Source organism: Suricata suricatta, chromosome 5 (assembly GCF_006229205.1).
Source record: "Suricata suricatta isolate VVHF042 chromosome 5, meerkat_22Aug2017_6uvM2_HiC, whole genome shotgun sequence".
Classification (NCBI taxonomy): domain Eukaryota; kingdom Metazoa; phylum Chordata; class Mammalia; order Carnivora; family Herpestidae; genus Suricata; species Suricata suricatta.
Window position 1 is genome coordinate 138,537,052 of NC_043704.1, and position 22,327 is coordinate 138,559,378.

The following is a 22,327-nucleotide window of genomic DNA, read 5'->3' on the forward strand; positions in this document are numbered from 1 at the left end:
TGCTGTCCCATTGCTTCCTCCTAAAGCCTCCCTACGCGTAGCATCCTGACCCTAGATCAGGGATTTTCAAACTCGGCACTCTTTATAAATTGGACCAGAGAATTCATTTGGGGTAGGAGGGTGGAGCAGAGCAGGCATGCGCACTGTCCCCTGTCTAGAAGCATCCCTGGCCTCTACCCACTAAATGGCAGCAGCAGCCCCCAAGTTATGACAGCCACACTGTCTGGAGACAAAATGTCTCTTGTGGGGCAAAACCAATGCTGGTTAAGAACCACCGCCCTTGTTGGGGCGCCTGCGGGGCTCAGTCCATTAGGCATCTGCCTTCAGCTTGGGTCATGATCTCACGGTTTGTGGGTTTGAGCCCCACATCGGGCTCTGTGCTGACAGCTCAGAGCCTGGAGCCTGTTCGCATTCTGTGTCTCTGTCTCTCCTGCCCCTCCCCTGCTCGTGATCTGTCACTCTAAAATAAATAAACATTAAAAACAAACAAACCTGCTGCCCTCGTTGAAGGAAGATAGAAGGAAATGTTGGCGGAAGCTGGTGGAGGAGGGGTTGGCTCTTACTTGCTAAGGTGCCCGGCAAGTCACAAATACTATCTCCCTTTCACCAACAGGAGTTTTAGGATTGTCTGCATTTTCATGAAAGAGATACCAGCAGGGCTTAGAGAAGTAAGGAAAACTGTATGGCCATTCAGTTAGGGGCACAAGATGGATCCAAATCCCAAGTTCATCGGCAGCAGACAGAGCCCACACTCTTCCCAACATGTCCTACCTACAGTTTTCTGCTTCTGGTGTTTTCGTTCTTCTTAGGATTCAAGAAAGCCCACACAGTGAGGACTAACTTGGTTTCCAAGTTATTTTGAGGCCACTCAAATGAGTATATACCTGTAAAAACCAAACCAAACCAAAACCCTTCTTTGCAGCATAAGTAGGGCATCGTTTTCTTGAGACAGGTGGCTTTGGCTGACTTTTGGTGTAATCACATTGAACTTTCTCAGGCCTGAGAAGATAGCAGAGATTCCCCACGTGACAAAGCATCATTTCATCATCATCCTCTTCCTTAAATACGGGATTCGAGAAAGTATCCCCTCATAACTTTTCCATTAGCCTGGTACCAACGTGATCTTTCGTATATATTAACAGTACATACGCAAAGGATTTTGTATCTGAGATGATATATATTTTAATGCCCCAGTTTTAATCAACTTTATGTGCAGGAAATTTGAACAGATAATAGAATGTCATTTATTAGTGCAATAATTGCTTTTTTAGAAGTTATGGGAATCCTGATTAGGACTGGAATATTGAACTGAATCATTTGGTGTTGAGATAAACTCTTCAGGGGGACCTTAATATTGCGATGCAATTAGCCTCATCTATACATGACTCCCGAGACCATTGCCACATTTGTTCCGTTAATGCGGCTCCATTTCTGATGCCTCGCAGTTCAGATCATTAATAAGTCGTTAGATGTGTCGGCCTGTTAAGTGGTTTTAGGGGAGAATTTATTTGAACCCTGTCATAAGCTATCTTAGCCCATCCTAGAAAATAGTGATAGAAAGCATCGTCTGTTAAAAAAAAAAAGTCACCCAAAACAACCTATGAGATAATTTTCGACTATGTTCCTTGAAGCAAGAAAGCATATTATAAAAATGAAATGTAGGTGTTGAACCTGTCATGGTCCCTTATGAAAATATGACGGCACTTCCCACGGTAAAAGTCGGTCCCAGGAATAATGCTCCTGGCCGTGAGCCCAGGCAGGTGTAGCTACAACACAGCATGATTAGTAGATGCTACGCCACTCTCTCTCTCTCTCTTTAAAGCCCAAACTATCTTGTCACATTCAACCATGTCTGGAATAAAATCAGCGTTTGGAAAATTATAACCATGAATTAAAAGGAAGGGAGGTACCTAATCCTGCAGTTCTCAAATTTGAGTAAATAGCCCTGAGCAGACCATACCCAGTGATGTTTCTAGCAAAGAAAATAAATGAGGGAGATGGAAACCCAGAAGGTACAAAGGCTGTGGGTTTTAGTGAAATAATAGTGAGGTGTACCAAGCCAGTTTGGTCTCTAGAGCAAAGGCTGAGAGGGCTATTGTGTTTTTAAATGCCTAATTCTAAACCCTGGGCCCTCCCCTCCCCTTGGTTTTGGGGAGGAGTTAAATGAGTTAATCCTTATTAAGCAACTAGCACAGCCCCTGGCCCCTAGTAAGTGCTCAGTAAATAGCAGATACTGTTAGTTCAGGCTTTTCCTGAGCAACTTTGAACCCGCTGCCAACTAGAAGCCACTGCCAGGATTCCGTGGGAGAGAACGAGGGCTTCTGGCGAGCAGAAGCCTGAAGTCCTCCGTGTATTAAGTACTTCACAAGGTGTAGTATTTAGTAAGGACCCGGGCAAAGGGGAAGCTGACAGAGTTCCCATGCCAAATGGACTCAGCAAAATGTCTGGGACTCCCTTGAAGGTAACAAGACATTTTTATGTCATGGTGTCTCGAATGTTGCTAACAGTGCTTAGATTAGGAATTACCGGGGGGGGGGGGCAGGGGGAGGGTAAGATGTCTATTTCGATGCAGCAGGCATATCTGGGGTGGCGCTGACAGTCTGCATTTAACGAATTCCCAGGTGATGCTGATACTCCTGGTCCGGAACCCAACTTTGAAAAGCAAGGTTTCCTTTAAGGACTCCGAAATCAAAGTCTTTTCCCCCACCCCCACCGCAGCCCCAGTTTTTGTGCCCTGCCTGTGTTCGGCACCTGTTGCATGTGCGGTCAGAATAGCAGGGAATCTCATAATCCAGCTCCAGCCCTCGGCCAGGATCCCGGGTGACCCGGGCAAACACACACTCCTTCAGGGTCACGGCCAGGTTACTGAGTCAAGACTGCCAAAGCCCCGCTTCAATGTTTTCCTTCTCTCTCCACGCCCTCCCTCCTTTGCCTGCCCCAAACCCTGGACTAATCTTGGAGCTGCTTAATAACAACAAAGCCCGCAGCAGAGTGAGGCGAGCCTATTTCAAAGCAAAGTGTTTCTTGTTTGGCAATTACCTGATTTCACAACGCGATTCACAGATTTGCAAATCCCGTATGTGTGGAAACAAACCGCTTCTCTTGAAAGGTAATTAAAAGAGCTGATCCTCCCAATTCCTCCTTCACCTCCCGCCCCAACAAAGAGGAAGAGGCGACAGGAAAATTAAATGAGCCACAGTTTGTACGGTGGGTTTTTTTTCTCCCCCACGCTAAAGTTTCGAGCCATGTGAATTACATTTTAATAAAATGTCTACACCCGCGCTCGCACGCGCATGCGCACACGCAGGCAAAAGAGAATCTGGTTCTAATTACTTGTACTTTAGTTGAACTTTGGCGTTTCCTTTGACTTTCTCCCTAATGTATGTGAGCTGTGGGCCTTGCAGTCCTGCAGTGAGTCCACAGAAAAAGGGGGAAAAAATCCAGACCGGCTCTCTTTGGTGCCAACAAAAATGAAGCCCCACTGAATGTTTTGACCAAATGCAACACTTTGCTATGCTCCCTTAATTAGCTGAAATTACTCCCTCCCAGCGGGTCCCCGGAGCTCTGGGCTCAAAATTCCCCTGGGGCCATGCAGGAAATGCCTTTTGCTTTACAACTCCTTTTTCTTTTAAGGCTCAGCTGCCCAGAGAGTGCATTAAAATACTGTCTTAATCATCGAAGGTTCTAGTAAAAAGGCAGGGCTTTCATAATGTTTGATGCCTGCCTGCCACTAATCAGGCCCAACGTAAAACTCTGAAATCTGTCAACATGGTTTAGGCAGCACTAAATTAGTTCTTACAAGGGAAAAAAAAATAGTATACAGTGCTCTCTCTTAAAAATGTTATCTGCTACTTAATCTAACCTTTAGAAAAATGCCAAGCATGTTAGGAATCGTGAAGGGAGCTATTGTTGAAGACTTTCTGTGTGTTTAAATGACACTCAGGTGTGTTGTAACAACAAGGACATTTATACTCTGTTTTCTCAGGTGAGTTAAGTTTGCAAGTGCCAAGGCCTCTCAAACAGGCAAAAGCACTAATTCTTTCTTTGGTTTTCTTTTACTTGGGGAATGAATTACCCCTCGGGGGGTGGGGGGCAGCATTTAAGAAAGCTGTGTCCCTTGGGAGCCCTGGTATTCTGCTTTCACACCATCTCAGTCTGTAGAGATTCCCTTTAGTTTGTTTTTGTTTTGTCTGCAGACCTCTGAATTTGAAGCCCTTGACAGAGTAGTGCTTCTCCAAGGGCCGTCTGCGGACCGGTGCCAGTTCCGAAACTGCCCACTTCTGGGCCGTGGTGAGCTCAGGGCAGAAACTGAGAGCAAGTGCCTAGAAACTCGTGCAGCGATTTGACAGAGTAATTTTATGTCTACTAACTCTTTGTTTTTCCTCTAAGTCGTAGCTTGTGTTTTAGACATCTTCTAATTCCTTTTTCTTTCTAAAAATTAATGTTTTGTTTCTACGTTCTTTTTCTAGAGATTTGTTGTTATTGAATTGTATCGCCCCATGAGGGACTGGGGTGGCGGAGTTAGAATGGGTCCTTTACGGCAGTCTGAAAATCACTAGTTTCAAGCCAGCGCCTTCCTCCCCTCCCCGCTTACCCTCAGAAATTCTGTTGCTGGTCACTGATTGGGACCCCACTTCCAGGAGCTTTCATTCAAAGGCAAACAAGACGGGTAATGAATTTTTCTAGAAGGAAGGTGATGCTAGCTTTGTTTCCCTAGGGACCGCTCTCCTGTGTCACAGGGATGGAAAGGTTTTAAATATGGGCTGGAAGGTTCTGTCCATGCAGGTGTGGTTCGGCTCGCTGTGTCCTCACGCATGTGCGCAGCCCAGGGAAGCCCCCCTCAGCACCTCTGGTGCTGACTCTGCTCTGGGCAGGGACCCATGGAGCCCACCATCCATCTTGCCCGAGCAGCAGAAGTTCCTCTGCCTTGGCCCTTCCCTGACGAAGCAAGGCTGCCCATCTGCTGAGCAGCTCGGACGCCACATCGGAGGCTGCTGCTTCCTGGGATGCAGTCACCAGACAGAACTGAACGAGTCAATAAGTAAGCAAGGAAATAAATAAAAGCAGGAGGCAAAAAGCAGCCCCAAATTATTCCTCAAAGACTGCTTCCCCAAACTGAAATCACATCAGGATGGCTGGAGTGCAGTTGTTTTATTGAATGACACAAGGCCTCTTTTGCCCCCTGGGAAGTCTAAAAACTGCCTTTTTGGCCTGCCCGAGATCGCTGAATGAGCTAATACAGGACACATTGTCTGCTGAGCCTGCAGAGTTTTCGAGCAAAATTTTTATCACTCCATAGACTGATTGTGCTTGCCTAGGATAAGGGACAACATGTTGGAGACCTCTCAGGGGTATTTGATGACTCTAACTTTAATTTAAAGGGACTAATAGATTATTGATTTAAGCAGGATGACAGGGAACAGATCAATGGCCAAGCACCGTGTAGCTCTCTTAAACACCACAATGGCTAGTGAGAGGGGACCCCCAGGCTGTTCCCCTCCCTTGTTTCCCACTGTCTTTACTGGTGGTGGTCGTAGGGAAGGGCAAAGGGGGAGGAAGAGCACTAATAAACTTTGCCAAAGTATATTTTTACTGAAAAGTCTAGAGGTTGCCTTCAAGCCTAAATCTGCTTTTATTATTGATGCCATATCCTGGTTGTAATTCTAGAACTTGTCTTGACGTGTTTGCTGAAGGCTAGCTTTGGCATTCAACCATACCACCAAGGTTTGCTTTTCTGTTTTGCTTTGCATTGTTCTCTGTGCTGTAGGCCACACAAAGGAAATACAGGACCATAGGTTATCCATTTGGAGGGGGTATTTGAATATATATGGCACCAATGTTGAATTCTTTACCAAGAATGGGACAGTTTTTCTGAGGAGGATTCTTTCCTGTCACGTATAAGTCTCCTGTTTATGTTTGTGTGGGATTCATATATGGCATTTGTAGGATTCAAATTACAAACCACAACAGAAAGAATTAACTCATGCTTCCAAACACAGCCAGGTCACCTCCGCTGGGAAGTCACCTTTGATTTCACTGGGCCCACGGGGGCTATTTGCTCTCTTTGTCATTTTGCTCTATCAGTGGTTCCCCAAATGGCTACAGTTTGGACTCACCTGGGATTTTTTTTTTTAAGTTTATTTATTCTGAGAGAGAGAAAGAGAGAGGAAACAAGCAGAGGAGGGAAAGGGAGAGGCAGGGACAAAAGACCCAAAGCGGGCTCCGTGCTCAAAATGGAGAGCTGGATGCGAGACTGGAACTCGTAAACCGTATGATCATGACCTGAAGCTGCAGTCGGAAGCTTAACATACTGAGCTACCCATGCGCCCCAGGATTTTGTATTTATTTATTTTTTAATGCTTTTTTAATTTATTTTTGAGAGGCAGAGACAGTGCGAGCAGGGGAGGGTCAGAGAGAGAGGCAGACACAGAATCCGAAACAGGCTCCAGGCTCTGAGCTAGCTGTCAGCACAGAGCCCGCCCAACGCGGGGCTCAAACCCACGAACCGTGCGATCTGACCTGAGCCGAAGCCGGACGCTTAACCGACTGAACCACCCAGGTGCCCCTGGATTTTTTTTTTAAACACTGATACCTGGCCCCCATTTCCAGACGTTCTGGCATAATACTTTTGGGATACAACCGGGGCATTGGAATGTTTGAAAGCACCCTAGATAGTTCTGATGTACAACTAGTCTTGAGAACCACTGTATTGCATTCTGATTGCTGGCGTACTTTCCGTGAGGCCAAAGCACCAAGGCTAAGAGATCATACCACACACCATCCGTAGCATATAACGCGATGCCTGACATGTTCTGGTCAGCAAAATAAAAAGATTGGACACATGAACATCCCTTGTACAAATATGGGAAGGTTCATAGCATTAACTGGTGAAATTGCCACAGCCTTAATAAAAGTCTAGAGCCATCACTATTGAATGCTTACAAGAGAACCTTCCCTTTCATGACAACTGTTGAGGAAAAAAAACGTTCTGAATTCATTCGTTCATTTGAAGCGATTCTCACCCATAGAAAAAGACTTTTCCCAAACATTGTAAAATGTTTTGGGGCTTGTGAGGTCCCCCACCCTTTTCAAAAGCATGCTTTGCCCTGAATGTCTTGGGTATTAAATTGCCCAAGTTCTGTTTCCTCTCTTGGGGAGGGTGAAATGCTGGATTCCCTTTAGGATGTGTATTTAAAGTGACATATTTATGGAAATTACCACCCACTTCTGAAATTCAGGACATAACTCTGACAGCTGAATCCAGCCCTAACAGAATTCTATTTACAGCTTTCCTAGACAAGCCAGATTAGCCGTTCTACACGAGCGAGTAGAACATTAAAACACACACACACACACACACACACACACACACACACACACCACAGGTCGCCTCTGTGGAGAACACAGTGCAGGCTTGATCATGGTGGTGACAACCCAGCTCTGTCAGAGTTGAAATAGTTGAGTAGAACTAGAGTCCTACAAATAAAATCTGAGAGTTTGGGGAGGCATTTAGGGAAGGACTCACTTACGTTAATGTATTAGGAGTGGTACAGCCTTTCTAGAAGTCAGTGTATCAACATGAATTAAAAAACTCACAAAATATTTTAAAATAACGCTACCTTTTGAGCTAGTCCTTCTGCTTCGGAGAGTTCAGCAGGCATGTGCTAAGATGAGCTACAAGGAGGTTCATCATAATGGAATGTTTTGCAGGAAAAGTATTTATCAACAAGGAAATAAACTCACAACATAGTAAGTTAGAATCCCAAACAGAATCTACCGTATAAGTCGACTTGAATAAACAAGCCAACCAAAATCATTTCTATGCATAGAAAAGGGGCCTGGAAGTATATATGTTAGACTGATAACGGCACCGTTCTCTAAGTAGAAGGCTTGGGGGTGATGCTCCGCCTGTTTCTTTTCTTAGATTTTAACAGAGAACAATGTATCAGCATGTACTTTTAACCAGTTCCGTTTTCTTGTTGATGTCATTATTTCTCATTTGCTTTCAGTGAAGCTGATTAGCTTAGTGCTGGGACTGCTTTTGCGTTTACAGCTTGAGAGCTGATCTGATAAGCTTTAGTGACATCTCAGATGCCAGGCTTTCTGCACAACGCTTGTCACAATAATGCCAAGCTGCCCGGACTAAGAGCCGTCTTTGCCCCAGATACCTTGCTTCTAACCAGTAGAGACTGTAATAGATCTATCTCCTAGACCTGCATTACTCTAAGGAATTCATTCCAAGAAACTTCTGAATTATGAAAATACTATAATTATAGTTGATTCTACTCCAAAAGGATAATTAATTTTTTTGAGGAAGCAAATAAGTATATAAAAGCTATTTGATTTGTAATCGTGTTACTTAATGACGTATAGGGGCCTGTAGTGCTTAGAATAAAGAAGAGAAAGTTCATGTATTAATTCAACAAATAGTTGTTGATTGCCTACCTACTGTGTGCTAACACCCTAGGCCTGGAATGTAGCTATAAATGCTGCAGGTAGGTTCCTTGGTCTCATGGAACCCATATTTAGAAGGTGGCAGAGATACAGGGCGCCTGGGTGGCTCAGTCAGTGAAGTGTCCAACTTCGGCTCGAATCATGATCTCACGGTTCATGGGTTCAAGCCCCACATCAGGCTCTGTGCTGACAGCTAGCTCAGAGCCTGGAGCCTGTCTTCAGATTCTGTGTCTCCTTCTCTCTCTGACCCTCCCCTGCTCGCTCGCTTGCTTGCTCGCTCGCTTGCGCGCGCTCTCTCTCTCTCTCGCAAAAATAAATTTTTTTTAAAAATCGGGAAAGAAAAAGAAGATGGCAGAGATAGAATATAAAGTTGCACACAAACTTTCTAAATCTGAATACTAGTTAGGGTTTTACAGAAAATACAATAATGGGATGTAGTGATCAGGGGTGGGAAGGAGTATCTTCTGTAGAAAAGCTATCTCTGAGGAGGCGATATTTAAGAGATCTCCAGGTAGGGGACTGGGGTAAGTACGCTGGCCGTAAGTTGGTCGGAGAGCTTGGCCTATCCAAGAGATGGAATGGAAGGCAGGGGTTTAGAAGTTGATATATGAGAATGACGGAACTCTGTGATGTTGTTGTAGCTAAGGGGCTGTATCATGAAGAGCCTTGTTGAACACAGTAATGAGATTGGCTTTGATCTAACTGGTGACTGTGGGCTTTTGACAAGTAAAGGAGAGGGACTGATTTTCAGTTTTTGAAGGGTTATCTGACTACACATTTGGGGAAGGGACTCTAGGGTGGAAGCATAGGCACAGCGAGACCCTTGAGTCACTACGGTGGGAGCTGATGGTGGCATGGTGGCAGGATTGTGAGGATGGATCCACAGTGCGTGAAGGGGTAAAGTTGCCCTACCTTCCTCAAGGTTTAGCTCTAAGACGGTAACGTCGGTAGAATACCTCGTCTGGGAGGCTGTGTGCAGTGGAACAACCGGAAATCTTACTCCCTAGAGAAAATACTGTATATTGTAATTTGGAGATTGGAAGATTCTGGAACATGATTCGATGACTTTGGTGAGTCACTCCCTCCCTCATTTCCATCATACTTCATGAGCACTTTTGCCTGTGATAGGAAATGGGCCAGATCTTCCTTTGATTTTGAGCATATATCTGGAGAGAAGTGATGGCAAAACCTGTGGGTCTTAAATTCTATGAATTCCTATTCACCATGGAATTAAGCATGGAATTTGGGTGGCTAGAAAATGAGATGGGGAATCATGGGGTTTTTTGTTTGTTTTTGAGAAAGAGACAGGACACAAGTGAACAAGGGATAGAGAGAGAGGGGGAAAGAGAGAGAGAAGTGGGATTTATCCCAGGCTTATGTTTTTACCCAGAGCAGGGCTCATGCTCACCCGAAGCGGGTCTCGAACTCACTGGATATGGAACTCAAAATTGTGAACCGTGAGATCATGCATGACCTGAGCCAAAGTCAGATGCTTAACGACTGAGCCACCTAAGCCCCCCACCGACCCTCATGTATATTGAAATCTAGAATAAAGAGCTGTATGACTCATCAGAATAACCCACTGCTTCTCAAACATAAATTGTATATTCGGCAATCTGAAGGTTTTGTTAAAATGATTTTGTTAAAATTCCTTGAGCTGGGGCCTGATGCTATGTTTTCTAGTAAGATGCCGATGATCTTGTGGATGCTGATGCCGATTAGTAGGTGATGCTGATGCTGCTGGTCCAAGGACCAGTCCTGGAGCAGCAAGGGTCTTACCGCATTGTTATTAATGAGGATACCTTAGGCTGCATGCTCCACGCCCTCGCCGTATGCTTGTCCGATGGCTGCTTTTGGCATTTTCTTCATTTGTCTTAGGAAATTTACTTTTGATTAAGTGAACAACAGGGTCAAACAAGTCATTTCAGAGACTCTCCGTGAATCAGAAGCAAGGGGCCACGAAAGCGCGGAAGGAGCTTGGGGTCCTTGGCGTGAAGATCTGACGTTGTGTTTTGGCTCTACCACCAAGCTGTCGATCTGGGACAAGTCCCTGATCGAGTTTCTGTTCCTCTCGAGGGTGGACCGGTGATGAAATCCTCTCCCTCGCAGGGCGGCGCTGCAAAGGCGAGAGGCCTGTGGGCTGGCCTTGCGAGCCATAGAGCACCGTGTCCCTGCCCCGTCCCCACCACTGTGCCCGCGGTGACAGGTGCTCTTTCTCTGGTTATTGCTAAACCTGGGGGCGGAGGCCCGGGATGTCACTGGTGAAAAAGAAATGAACTGATAGAGTCTCTCTTTTTTCTCTTCTCCCCCCCCCCCCCCCCCCCCCCCCCCCCCCCCGCCCCCATCTCCACCATAGCGATTGAAACACAAAGCACGAGCTCCGAGGAACTCGTCCCGAGCCCTCCGTCTCCGCTTCCTCCCCCGCGAGTGTACAAACCCTGCTTCGTCTGCCAGGACAAGTCATCCGGGTACCACTATGGGGTCAGCGCCTGCGAGGGCTGCAAGGTGAGTACCCACAGGCCTCTGCGCCCAGCGTGCGCCACTGGGGGTGGGGGTGGGGGCGCGACCTGCCCAGTTCCAGAAACAGCCTGCCTTGCCGTGCGCAATGCCACCTCCAGTGTGGTGGGCTGTGTTTGTCTTATGGTTTCGTTTCTTCCTTCCATCTCATGAGTTGAAAATTCAGAAACTTCTGCCAATGACTGATTGGGGCCAAATGTTCTAGAGCCCTTAAAATAACCTAACAGTTCTTTTCAGGTAACAAGAGCTTTTTGAAGGAGTCCTGAAAAGCTTCACCCTGTTTCTCTTTAGAACATGCCGTCTGCTGTCTTTGTAGTTTTATTTTATTTTTAAATATGACTGACAGTCCACTAAATCAACTTGCTGAGAATCCAAGGTTAGAAATTGGGATTTATCTTCTGGCTGTTTCTTCAGCCTTGTGGCCTTTGAATTACAGTTTGATTTTCAGCCTGTAGGGACTTGCTACTGTGTGTGTGTCATAAATTCAGGAGAGCTGGATTTAAAATTCCAGCCTACCGAGTAGGGGAGGCTGAACATGTGTCAGAGAGGATATGGCTGCTTTGAATCAAGTTAGACAATTGCTATCGAGTCCAACAGACTTAATTGAATGAAAGAGCTGCTTATTTTTTTTTTTTTGAGGGAGAGAGAAAAGAAACAAAGAATGACTTCATAGGCAAATCCAACTTATCCACAGGCCATTTTTCAAAGGAACTATGGCTGTCTTGAGCTGGCCTTTCCCCAGACACACGGCTTCTTTATGTTCTCTCCGATGGTTGGTCAGATCTGTTCTTTATATGTCTACACTGGATGACACATTGTAATTATAAACATGTTGGTATAATAATATGGGTGCTCCCATCAGGTGCTCCGCGGCATTTTGCATTTGGCTTGTCAGAGTTATTTATTATTGCCGGATGTACTGGTTAGGCACTATCGTGTAACAAACCATCCGAAAGGCTTAAAACAACAAGCTTTCCTGTAGCTTATGGGTCTATGGGTCAGCCCTTCAGGCCGGGTCCCTCTGGGTGGCTCATCTGCTCCCAGCTATGCTCCACCGTATGCCCCTGGTCAGCTGCAGGTTCGCTAGTCGACCGTGCTTCTGGGGGTTGCCGAAGGCTCCCGTTGGCTGGGGATTTTGGTCTTTCCCCCATGTGGTCTCTCATGCCTGTTGGGCTGGTACTGGCTTATTTGCACAGTCCAGATTCTGGAAGAAAGAACAGACACACACAAGATCTCCAGAGGCCTGGGCTCACGTGTGGCACACGGTCACATCCGACACATTCTGTTGGCCAGAATAAGCCATAAGGCCAGTGATGCTCAGGAGGTAGGAACATAAACTCAACTTTCTTTAAACATTTATTCATTTTTTAAGAGACAGAGACAGAGCATGAATGGGGGAGGGACAGAAAGAGAGACAGACAGAGAGGCAGAATACAAAGCAGGCTCCAGGCTCTGAGCTGTCAGCACAGAGCCCGACTCAGGGCTCGAACTCATGGACCATGAGGGTGTGACCTGAGCCGAAGTCAATTAACCAACTGAGCCCCCCAGGCGCCCAATATAAACTCAACACTTTAAGGCAAGGAGCTGGAAAGTCACATTATTAGAGGCAGGAACACAGGGTAAGGAAAAATGGAGTCATGTTTGCATCCAGTCTAGTGCGCTGAATGCCTTATTTTCTGCGACAGAAAGTAGGTAGGGGCCCCAGCTCGACGGCACAGCAGCTCACACACCGTCTGGCATACAGTGGGTGCTTAAAGATCTAGGTTAAACAAACAGCTAAATGTCACTCAACCCCTGAAAAAATTATGTGAGGTTTCCCTTCTTTTCAAGTCCTTAGAATAAACATGCCTCATCTTACTGAGTGAGGCTAGTTTGGGGGAAATCCATTAAAGACTTAGGAACAGCTCTCTCCCTCTGGGATTGTGTTGGTTGTTTTAAAGGAGTGTCCTTTCCTCTAGTGGATTAGGTGGTCAGGGAAGTTGACAGAGCAGCCAGTGGGCAGCTGGACGAAAAGTGAAACATTTGTGCGTCCAGTGGTCACTGTTAATAATGGCTGCTAGCTGACCCTGCTTGGCTTTGTCCTGAGACTTGGGACATTCACGGCAGAAATCCAGTTTACTCTGTCCACTTGTTGGGTAATACATAAATAAATATTTTCCTAATGGCCACTGGAAAGATAGAAGGCACTCCTTTATTAAAAAAATGTTCAGTCACATCCTGTCCAGAAACCTGAAGGTGGTATGATGTAACCCAGCTTACCTGCTCCCATTATGTCCCGGGGAAAGAATGATCTAGCATCTCTCTTCCCCTCTAGATTCCAGGCCCTACACGTTAAACTCTTTCACAATCTGTACAGTACACGCTGTTTTAATCAGCTCTTAGTCAGCTAACTCCCCGACCTCTTGCTGTAATTTCAGATTCAGACTCTTTTTAGGAAAAACCCCAACAAAAACAAAACCCATACCAGCACTTTCATAAACTTGGTTCAGCTGTTCAGCTTGCTGGGAAAATGGAGTGATGAAATTCACAGAACTGAAAAGCATTAGATGAAAGTATAGTATAACAGCCAAAGAAGAAGTCATGATTAAAGAAAAAAATTAAAGATAGCTGTCATCATTTTTTAAAGTTACTAATACAGTGCAAAGTTTATTATATAAAAAAATAGAAAATTAAAACCACCATAGTTCTACACTGGGAGAAGACTCTTGTTAAATCTGTTTTTCTATGGGTATGTGAGTGTTGTTTTATTTTTGTTTTTTGTAAAAAAAAAAAAATTGTTTGCTGGTTTTAATCTGCTTTTTAATTTTGTTTTTGTTTTGGTCTTGATTTTTTTTAATAGTTTATTGTCAAGTTGGTTTAATCTGCTTTTTAAATTTAATAGTCTTTCATGACCAAAATTGAAACAAGTGCATAGTGTTTATGGGTATAACGTTAATGAAGTAATGTATGGCTATATCATAACGCATTTCACGATACATGTTCAACTAAGGGATTTGCCGTTTTTTCTCTATCACAAATAACAACAAAAAGGCTTGAGGTATATCTGTGATCATTCTGTTAAGGATAAATTAGTAGAATTGGAATTTCTAGGTCATTGGCTTTGTCTCTTTTTAAGGCTTTTGATACAGATTGCCAGAATGCCCGCTAAAAGAAGCATATCTGTTAGTCTGTTTAAAGTTTATCATACATATTAGAGACTGTCTACTAGGACTCTCTCCCATGTGCGAATAAGGCAATGAATCAAGAAACAACTTTTCTCCTGGAGTTCCGCCTTTGTTTGATTAGGCTGTTTGTAGTGGGCCCCATGCCTCTTATCATTTGGGGCTACCAGCAGATACACGACAGGTCCCTGATCGACGTATAAGAGCTGGCCCACTTTTTGGCCAGAGAGCAAAGATCACTCTTTTGGGTTGGGAGCCTCTGCTCTAAAATGGGACTCCCAAACAGAACCCAGTTTATGCCTGTAAGAAGTAATGCCCAACTTGGCTTCAGCCTGTCATGACCAGGACGACCTTACTGAGTCTTGTTTGGGGAAGTGAACCTTCTTCTTAGGGACTAGGTGGCCGTCTCAGACTGAGAATTTAATGACTGGGTCATAGTCTACCTCTGGGAATGGCCAGCGGCTACTGTGTTGACATAGCATCACTATGGCAACATCACCACTGGACGCACCGTAGGGATGTCCCGTTGAGGGGATTTCCAGCTCAGCTGAGCGATGACAGTGTTTTGCAAGGGACAGAGAGTACATAAAGTGAACGTGTGGTGTGGTTAGCCAAGAAGGTTTAACAATATAAAGTGACAAAGTTGATTTTCATGCATCTTCAAGAAACGGTCTGACGGCTCATAGTTAGAATTAATGCATAATTTTGGCCTTCATCATATTTTATGTTGATTATGGAGTTGAGTGAGAACACCAATTAGGCTGGTATAAATACTATAAACACTAACTAGGTATTTGAATCGCATTTAGTCTGCTTGACGTCTTTGTGACCTTGGGCAAGCATCTTTAATTGTCTCTCTCTCTCTCTTCTTATGTGGAAAAATGGAGATGATAATACTGTCTACTTCATGATATTGTTGAGAGTATAAAACGAGTGACTATAAGGCAAACAGACAGTGCCTGGCACATGGTAAGTGGAATATACACTCAGTTATGGTTTGTGTTATCATTAACATAATAACTTTTGCACAGTGGTATAATATCAGTTATACTCTTAGTATTCTTTCTTGTAAAGTTCTTTCAGCAATTCCCCATTTCCTTATACCAAAAATGAACCCTACCTCTTTCTTTCAAGACTCAGGTTAAGTTCCCAACCACTCCTTAGAACCCACCTTGATTATTCCAGTACAGGGGTTGGCAAATTGTTTCTGTAAAGCGTCAGGTAGGAAATATTTTAGGCTCTGTCGCAGCTACTCAACTCTGTCTTGGTAGTATGAAAGGAGCCATAGACAGTATGTCAAAGAATGGCCATTGGTATGTTTCAGTAAAACTTTATTTATAAAAATAAGCACACATTTGGCCCTTGGACCTAGTTTCTGGACCTTTGCTAAAGTACATGGTGGTATGTTTTTTCTTACAATTTGTAAAACTCAAAGGCTGGTCCAAAGGACTCATGCCAAGAGTGCCAGGCCAGTTGTTTCTGGTGGAGTATAGACCAGGGAATGTGGTGCTTCCTTCCCAGTTGCTTCAGAAATATCGATTAACAAAAGGTGATGTCCATTGCCCAGAGCTCCATGACGGGAGCTTCAAGACTCCTCTCTCTCCCTCTGTCTCTAACCCCCCATTCCCATTCAGCTCCCACTTCTTTGTCATCCAAAGTCAGAGAAATTAGCAGTTTCCTAATAAGTGAGCTGCTTCCAGAAACACCTAGCATCCTACTTTGGAGAGCTTTATGGGATGTATTTTGCGAGCTGCTGTATTAGTAAGCTTTTCTTGCTCATGACTTAAATGTTTGTTGGCTTACAGCAGTAGACATGTATTATTTGTCACAATTCTGTGCAGGTTTTCTTGTCTCGGATCCGGTGGTTTAGGTGGTTGCACATGACCGAGTCCTTGGCAGTGTGACTGGCCCTCTTCCTATGTTACCCCTCCTTATCCATTAGCCTAGCCTGGACTTGTCACATGGTGGTGGATGGCTTCCCATCGTAAGAGAGGACAAGCGCCAGTGAGCAAACCTCTGGTTGCATCATATTTGCTAATGTCCTTTTGGTCAAACAAGTTACGTGGTTAAACCTCTGTCTGATGGGTAGAAAAATAGGCTTCACCTTTGAGGAGGAAAAGTGGCCAAGTCCCCTTGCAAAAGGGGGGAGTCTGTCAAAGAAGGAATTTCACGATATATGGTCAGCTATGTTCACCATTCCGTCACCTTTTAGCAGAAAATTATTGAACTAAGTTTCGGGGCATGTGCCAGACCCTGGAGATACCACAGTGAACACAGAGAGATGTCCTCCTGGAACTTACTGTCTCAGACAAATGATGAAGAGATGCTAAACAATTCAAAGTTGGAAGCAAAGGAACAAAAAGGTCTGGAAAACAGCAGTCAAGGGGTGCCTGATTTATTCTAGAGTGAGGGGAGATCTTATGGCTGGAAGGAACCAGCTGTGTTCTGGTTAGGTCAGAAACTGAATCTAGGGCAATTTATTCTTTCTTCACTATATCCATTACCTTCTGCGGGTCTTCATAGATTGGTGACATTCTAATTCAAAGGGATGAACCCAATCCTACACCAAATATTAAAGTAAACCTGTGAGCCCAATTATTGTACTCATTCCTTGTTAGGGTTGGCTTATGTGGTGTGTGTATTTGTAAGTCAAGGGGTGGGTAAGGGAAGGAAGAAACTGCCCTGTTGGATACCTTCTCTATACCAGGCATTGGGGCATTTGATACTCTTACTGTGTTTAATTCTCACAAAAGCACTCTAGGGAGTAGGCTTAATGATGCCCATTTTACAGATGAGGAGACTGAGGTTCAGAGAGGTAAAGGAACGTGGTTAAGGTCACACAGCTGGTCTTTTCGATTGAAATCTTAGGCCTGTAGGAAAACACTGCACCACTTACGCCGCATGGAAACAGGAGGTCGGAAGCAGTGGGGTGTTATGTTCTAGAGCGGGGGTTTCATGGGGTAACAAATTAAAAGCAGGTGGGAGAATACGAAAAAGAAAAACAACCCTCTTGTCTTGAGCATTTCATAAAAGAAATGGCATTTTTACAACAAGAAGCAAAAAAAAGGAAGAGCTTACGAAGCAGTCATTCCCAAGAAGGGCCGGTTAACAGACGGGACACTCCCTCGGGCACGCTCCCAGATGGGGCTGTGTCCTTGTTCTCTGCTTTGCCCTTGGTGAGTGGAGACTTCCCAACCGTAAGCCAGCGTTTGGGAGCCACTGTCCAGCCCCCAGGGAGAGCCCCTGGGTGCCGCCATGCTGATGAGCCTTCCCCACAAGGGCACAGAGGAAATGCTTGCTCAAGGTCACGTTTAAATAGCCTTCTATTTAAAGCAGCTAAAGGCTGCTTGAAAGAGTTTAAACTCCGCTAGCCCCCTCGGTCCCTCAGGGCTAATTTTGTCCATTTTTCTCATCTGCCTTTGTTTTCCTTGCCTCTGAAGAAGGGAGGCCCTCGTCTCTGTGACAGTGTCCGACCACTGGGCTGTTTTTTTCCTTGGCAGACAGCAAGTAGTATGTTCTGTCACAAGAAGTTTTGCAATCAGGAAGATGGATGTCTGCACTTAATTTTAGAACTTCTATTAAATACTATGAATGTGCTTAGAGATTTTATTTGACTGAGGCCACTTAAAACGACATTTTTTCCTGGGTTTTTTGTTTGTTCGTTCGCTTGTTTTTCATTGGCACGGGTAAACACGAACGGTATGCTCTGTTTGGAGAACATTCCTGGCTTTGCCACCCTGAACTTCGCTTCTGTTCGGAGGTCTGCCACGGTCCCGGGCCCCAGGGACAACATAACATGCTAAGGCAATAGCAAAAACTGGACAATGTCTGGATGCCGTAATAGCTAAAACTGAATTATGAAGCTCGCCATCGAGTTGATTATTAAATTTTTGAACCCCACAAAGTAGGTCCCCTCATAGACCCAAAGAGCTCTTCTTATGAAAATCGGCCACTAATGGAGAAATGACTTATTCTGTCATTAATCAGACATCTATTTAACACCTTCTGCGATAGGCCTTAGGTACGGAAATGTATGTTGGTCCCGAATTTGTATCCCAGTGTGTATAAAGTACGTATAATGGTGCTTGTTGGATAATAAGTACATGGTAAATATTTATGGCACACAGTGCATGTAGCATGTGCTCTGACCCTTAGGGGCCTTGATGAGCAGAGATGGGGCCTCACATCCCTCTGACACGTTCAGGGAAGGCTTTATACAAGAGACAATTTTATAGATGTATTAGCATTTTCCAGATGGGGAAAAGGAAGGGCATGTCTAAGGCAAAAGTTGAAGGCACAGGAATTTGGAATAGCCTATGAAGAATTAGGTGGGAAAATGGAAACATATTCATTCTGTCAGCATTAGTTTTGCATAGTCCTATGCAAGTAACTGGGTATCAGCCAGGCATTAAAGATCTTCCAGAAGATTCATTACACATCGTGTCCTCAGAAAAGCCTTTTCCAGAATTCCCCAGGTAGATCTTTCACATTTTTTATTGTTCTCTGTAACATTTCAACTGTAATCAGGTTGCCATTTATGGAGTCGTTGGTTTGATATCTGCTTCTTCTTTCGGACTGTAAGTTCCAGGAGGGCTGGGGCTGGTCTCAGTGCCCAGCATGGTGCTCTGCACATAGTAGGGCTACAGGGCACGAGTAATTTTCTTTATCACAAATTAGTTCTAATTCTACAGCAATTAATACAGTAATAAGTACCATAATAAAGCAGAATTCTATGGTAATGCACATGGTATAATTTTATATAGCCTATCTAATTAATTGTGTCTCATTACATAGGGTTTGTAATGATGCAGTAATGAAAACTTATAAGTTTTATAAACAGGAAAAGGCCTTTTATGGCCAAAGTACAGCTCATTTTCTTAGTGATCTCTGCTTTCCACCTCAGAGTTAACTCTTCTGTGCAAAAGATCTCTTCTCTTTGACACTGTCTTTCAGCAGACTCTTCAGGACGAGTAACTGCAATGCTATACTCAAGAGCACACTGGGCTCTTAGTGCTTTCACGTAAATAAAAATCTTGGGGTATCTGGGTGGCTCAGTCGGTTGGGCATGCAACTTCGGCTCAGGTCATAACCTTGCGGTTTCTGTGTTCAAGCCCCATGTTGGGCTCTGCACGGACAGCTCAGAGCCTGGAGCCTGCTTTGCATTCTGTCCGTGTGTCTGTCTCTCCCTCCTCACACCCCTGCTCACACTCAAAAATAAATAAACATTAAAAAAATTTTTTTTAATCTCAACATCTAGAATCTACTTCCATGGAGATTGTACATTAAGAGAGCTGAAATGGCAATCTGGCTTCTCCTAGTAATAGGTCCTACTGAGGAAGAAAACACATTTTTTCTTCTGGATAAATGTTATTCTAAACTGAGAAATCATTCTGAGTCGAAAAGGCAGAAAAGTCTTTTTTTCCCCCCTGGTGTATGAATAAACAGGAAGTGGAGGGCGAGTTTTGAATTAGCCTGCAATGCTGTATTTTTTTTTTTCTCATGTTGGCTTGGTGAAAACAGTTGATTTAATTTAGTGGTTTTAAATGGTTTATACATTTTCTAATGGTTAAAAGTTTAGAAATGCTTGTTGAAATGCTTACTTTGCTCATTGTTTAAAAATATCTGGAACACTTTCCTTTGCTGTTTTTATCAAACAAGCTAACGGTCTGTCATTTTTGGTAGAAGTGTTACCGCTGTCCTACACTAGGGAAGCAATTCCCAGTATTCATAGTTGACCCGTTGATTTAAAAATGGCTCACCTCCCAATGATGTCTTACGTGCCGGTTTCATGTTTTGGTCAATTAAAAAAATTATCAAAAATCAACATTCTATTTCTGATTTGAAGCCAATGGGGGGTGGAAAGCAAAAGAAGTTGCTCTGACAAAATTTCTAGAGACCCTCTTCTAGAAATGAATTGTGGGAACACCTGGGTGGCTCAGTCAGTTAAGTGTCTGACTTTGGCTCAGGTCATGATCTCACAGTTTGTGGGTCTGAGCCCCGTGTCGGGCTCTGTGCTGACAGCTAGCTCAGAGCCTGGAGCCTGTCTTCAGATTCTGTGTTTCCCTCTCTCTCTGACCCTCCCCTGCTCATGCTGTCTCTCTCTCCCTCTCTCTCTCAAAAATAAATAAAAAACATCTAAAAAAATAAAATTGAATTGTGATGATGTATTACAGTTACACCAAACAAAAACAAAAATGTATTCTTGTCAGAGAAATAAAAGAATACTTTCAGGGCTTCCTGAGAGTGATATAAATTATGACTGAAAACCATTTCTGTTTAAATCAAGTGTATACCATCACAGGTGGTGATTTAGTTACTTTTGGGAGATGAGTGTTGTGGCTCTTTCCCTTTCTAAACCTTTGACTAGAGAGGGTAAATATAGAGCTTTCAATTCTGTATTTCCTTCTCCTGGGTGAACTCTTGGAAAAAGGTAATGGGAAGTGAAATTGGCCAGGGCATCCTGTTCAGCCCACTTATTTCACTACATGAGGGTATGTTATGATGCCTAGTCTTCCCCCTCTCTCCCCACCTGCCAGACCTGTGTAAGAGCACAGAAACAGTGAAAATATCTTGAACCAATAGTGCCTCTTGAAGTTTCTAAAGCAGGTTCACATAGGGAATTAAATTGGGCCGAGCTTAGCTGCAGTACAAAACAAGACCAAACAAAACCAAAAACACTCCAAAACGTGCAATATCTTTTCCATAATTTTTTTTCTTTCTCACGTATCCGCTCAAGCCATGTATTCTGGTTGGGATCTTCTCTCTCATGTACAGTGATTCGGAGGTCTGGCTCCTTCCAGCATTAGGCTCGTCATCCCCTGGTCTTTAGTATCTTCTGGGATGAGAAAGAGAGCATGGGGGGGAGGGGAGGTTGCCCGCCGGCTTCTCAAAAGCCAGGGCCTGACACTGCACGCATCATTCGGCAAGAACTGCTCACGTGACCAAGACCAGTTGCAAGACGAGTAGTCTCGCCTCGTGCCCAGGTACAGACTTGTCGTCATGGAAGGAAATGATGAATTTGATGGAGCGCTAACAGTTTCTGCCTCAGGCTTTTTATTTGATCTTCGTACCATTTGGAGAAGTAGATGGCAGCGGTTTCCCCCTCCATTTCTCAGATGTGAAAACTTCAGAGTTTCTGGGACCCAGCACTATGATCCACCCTTTTGATTTATAATCTACGTCTGTTACTGAAGTGGTTATCGGGGAAACCCACTTGGATGCGTTTCTGCATTTGATTTTCCTGAATCTTACCGAAGTGTATTTTCAAAGTTTATGATTCTAAACACCTCTCTGTTTCCAGTCTGTTCTGTTTTGACATTTTGAGACTGGCAAGGCTTACCCAGTAGAGCGAGACCTTTCTCAGGGGTTAGATTCCACAAGGCAAAAATCACACGTAGCCAGAATGACCCCAGAAACTCCCTGCGGCCAGCGGGCTGTTGGAGACTGACATGTGTCTCTCATTAAGGCCTCCAAAGCCAACTCTTGCTCCGGCTTTGGAGGCACGCTGCTGTCGCTTCTGTGGAGCACCCGATGAAACCGTTGCTCTGTTTTCCTGTTGTACCGAACATATGTGTCCCTAAGTCCGAGAATCGGACCTCCGTCATGAAAATCACACGTCTTTCTAGATAGTTCTTTGTGACGGCCTTGCTCTTCCCATAATCGTTTCCTTGGGATTGGAATCTCTGTTGTGCCGTGCACGAACTGGGTCGTCTTGTTTTTGTTTTTGTCCAGTATTTTTCCACTTGAGAGCGGCGGCTGGACGTGTCGTATGGAGAAGGCGTGCCAGAACGGGGAAAATGTTGTTCTGTGGACCCTCGAACTCGTCCCTGAAAACACTCCAGGAGGGGAGGGGGAGGAAAGCCCTGCGTGCCTCTGCGCTGGACAATGCCGGCATTGTCTGGGGTGGAGGGGAAAGCGGGGCTCTGGCAGGCGTGCCCCATTAGAGCCTTGTCCCTTGTTCCATATTGAAAAGATGGCATTCCTCTGCTAGCAACGTCCTGCCCGGATTTCTCGCACCAGCTCTGTGGCCAGCACGGTCGCCTGGGGCATTTTTGTTCGGGTTGGTTTTGTTTTCTTTCAGAAGCAGCGGAGTGCAGGCTACAGGAGGGTACAAGGTAGAACTGTTTCGATAGAGCTTGTCGGCGACTTTGTGAGCGCAGTCCAGGTGGCCCGTCGGCTTCCTAGTCGCCAGTATC

At 44.6% G+C, this 22,327-nt stretch overlaps 1 protein-coding gene across 2 annotated transcripts in view; it reads left to right on the forward strand.

Annotated features, from left to right (window-relative positions):
• RARB (retinoic acid receptor beta) overlaps positions 1–22,327 on the forward strand; it is a 163,130-nt gene that overhangs the window by 19,275 nt on the left and 121,528 nt on the right. For both annotated transcript variants that reach the window (XM_029940362.1, XM_029940361.1), the window contains exon 3: positions 10,811–10,959. In XM_029940362.1, coding sequence (XP_029796222.1) covers positions 10,811–10,959 — 149 coding nt within the window. The remainder of the gene's footprint in view (positions 1–10,810; positions 10,960–22,327) is intronic.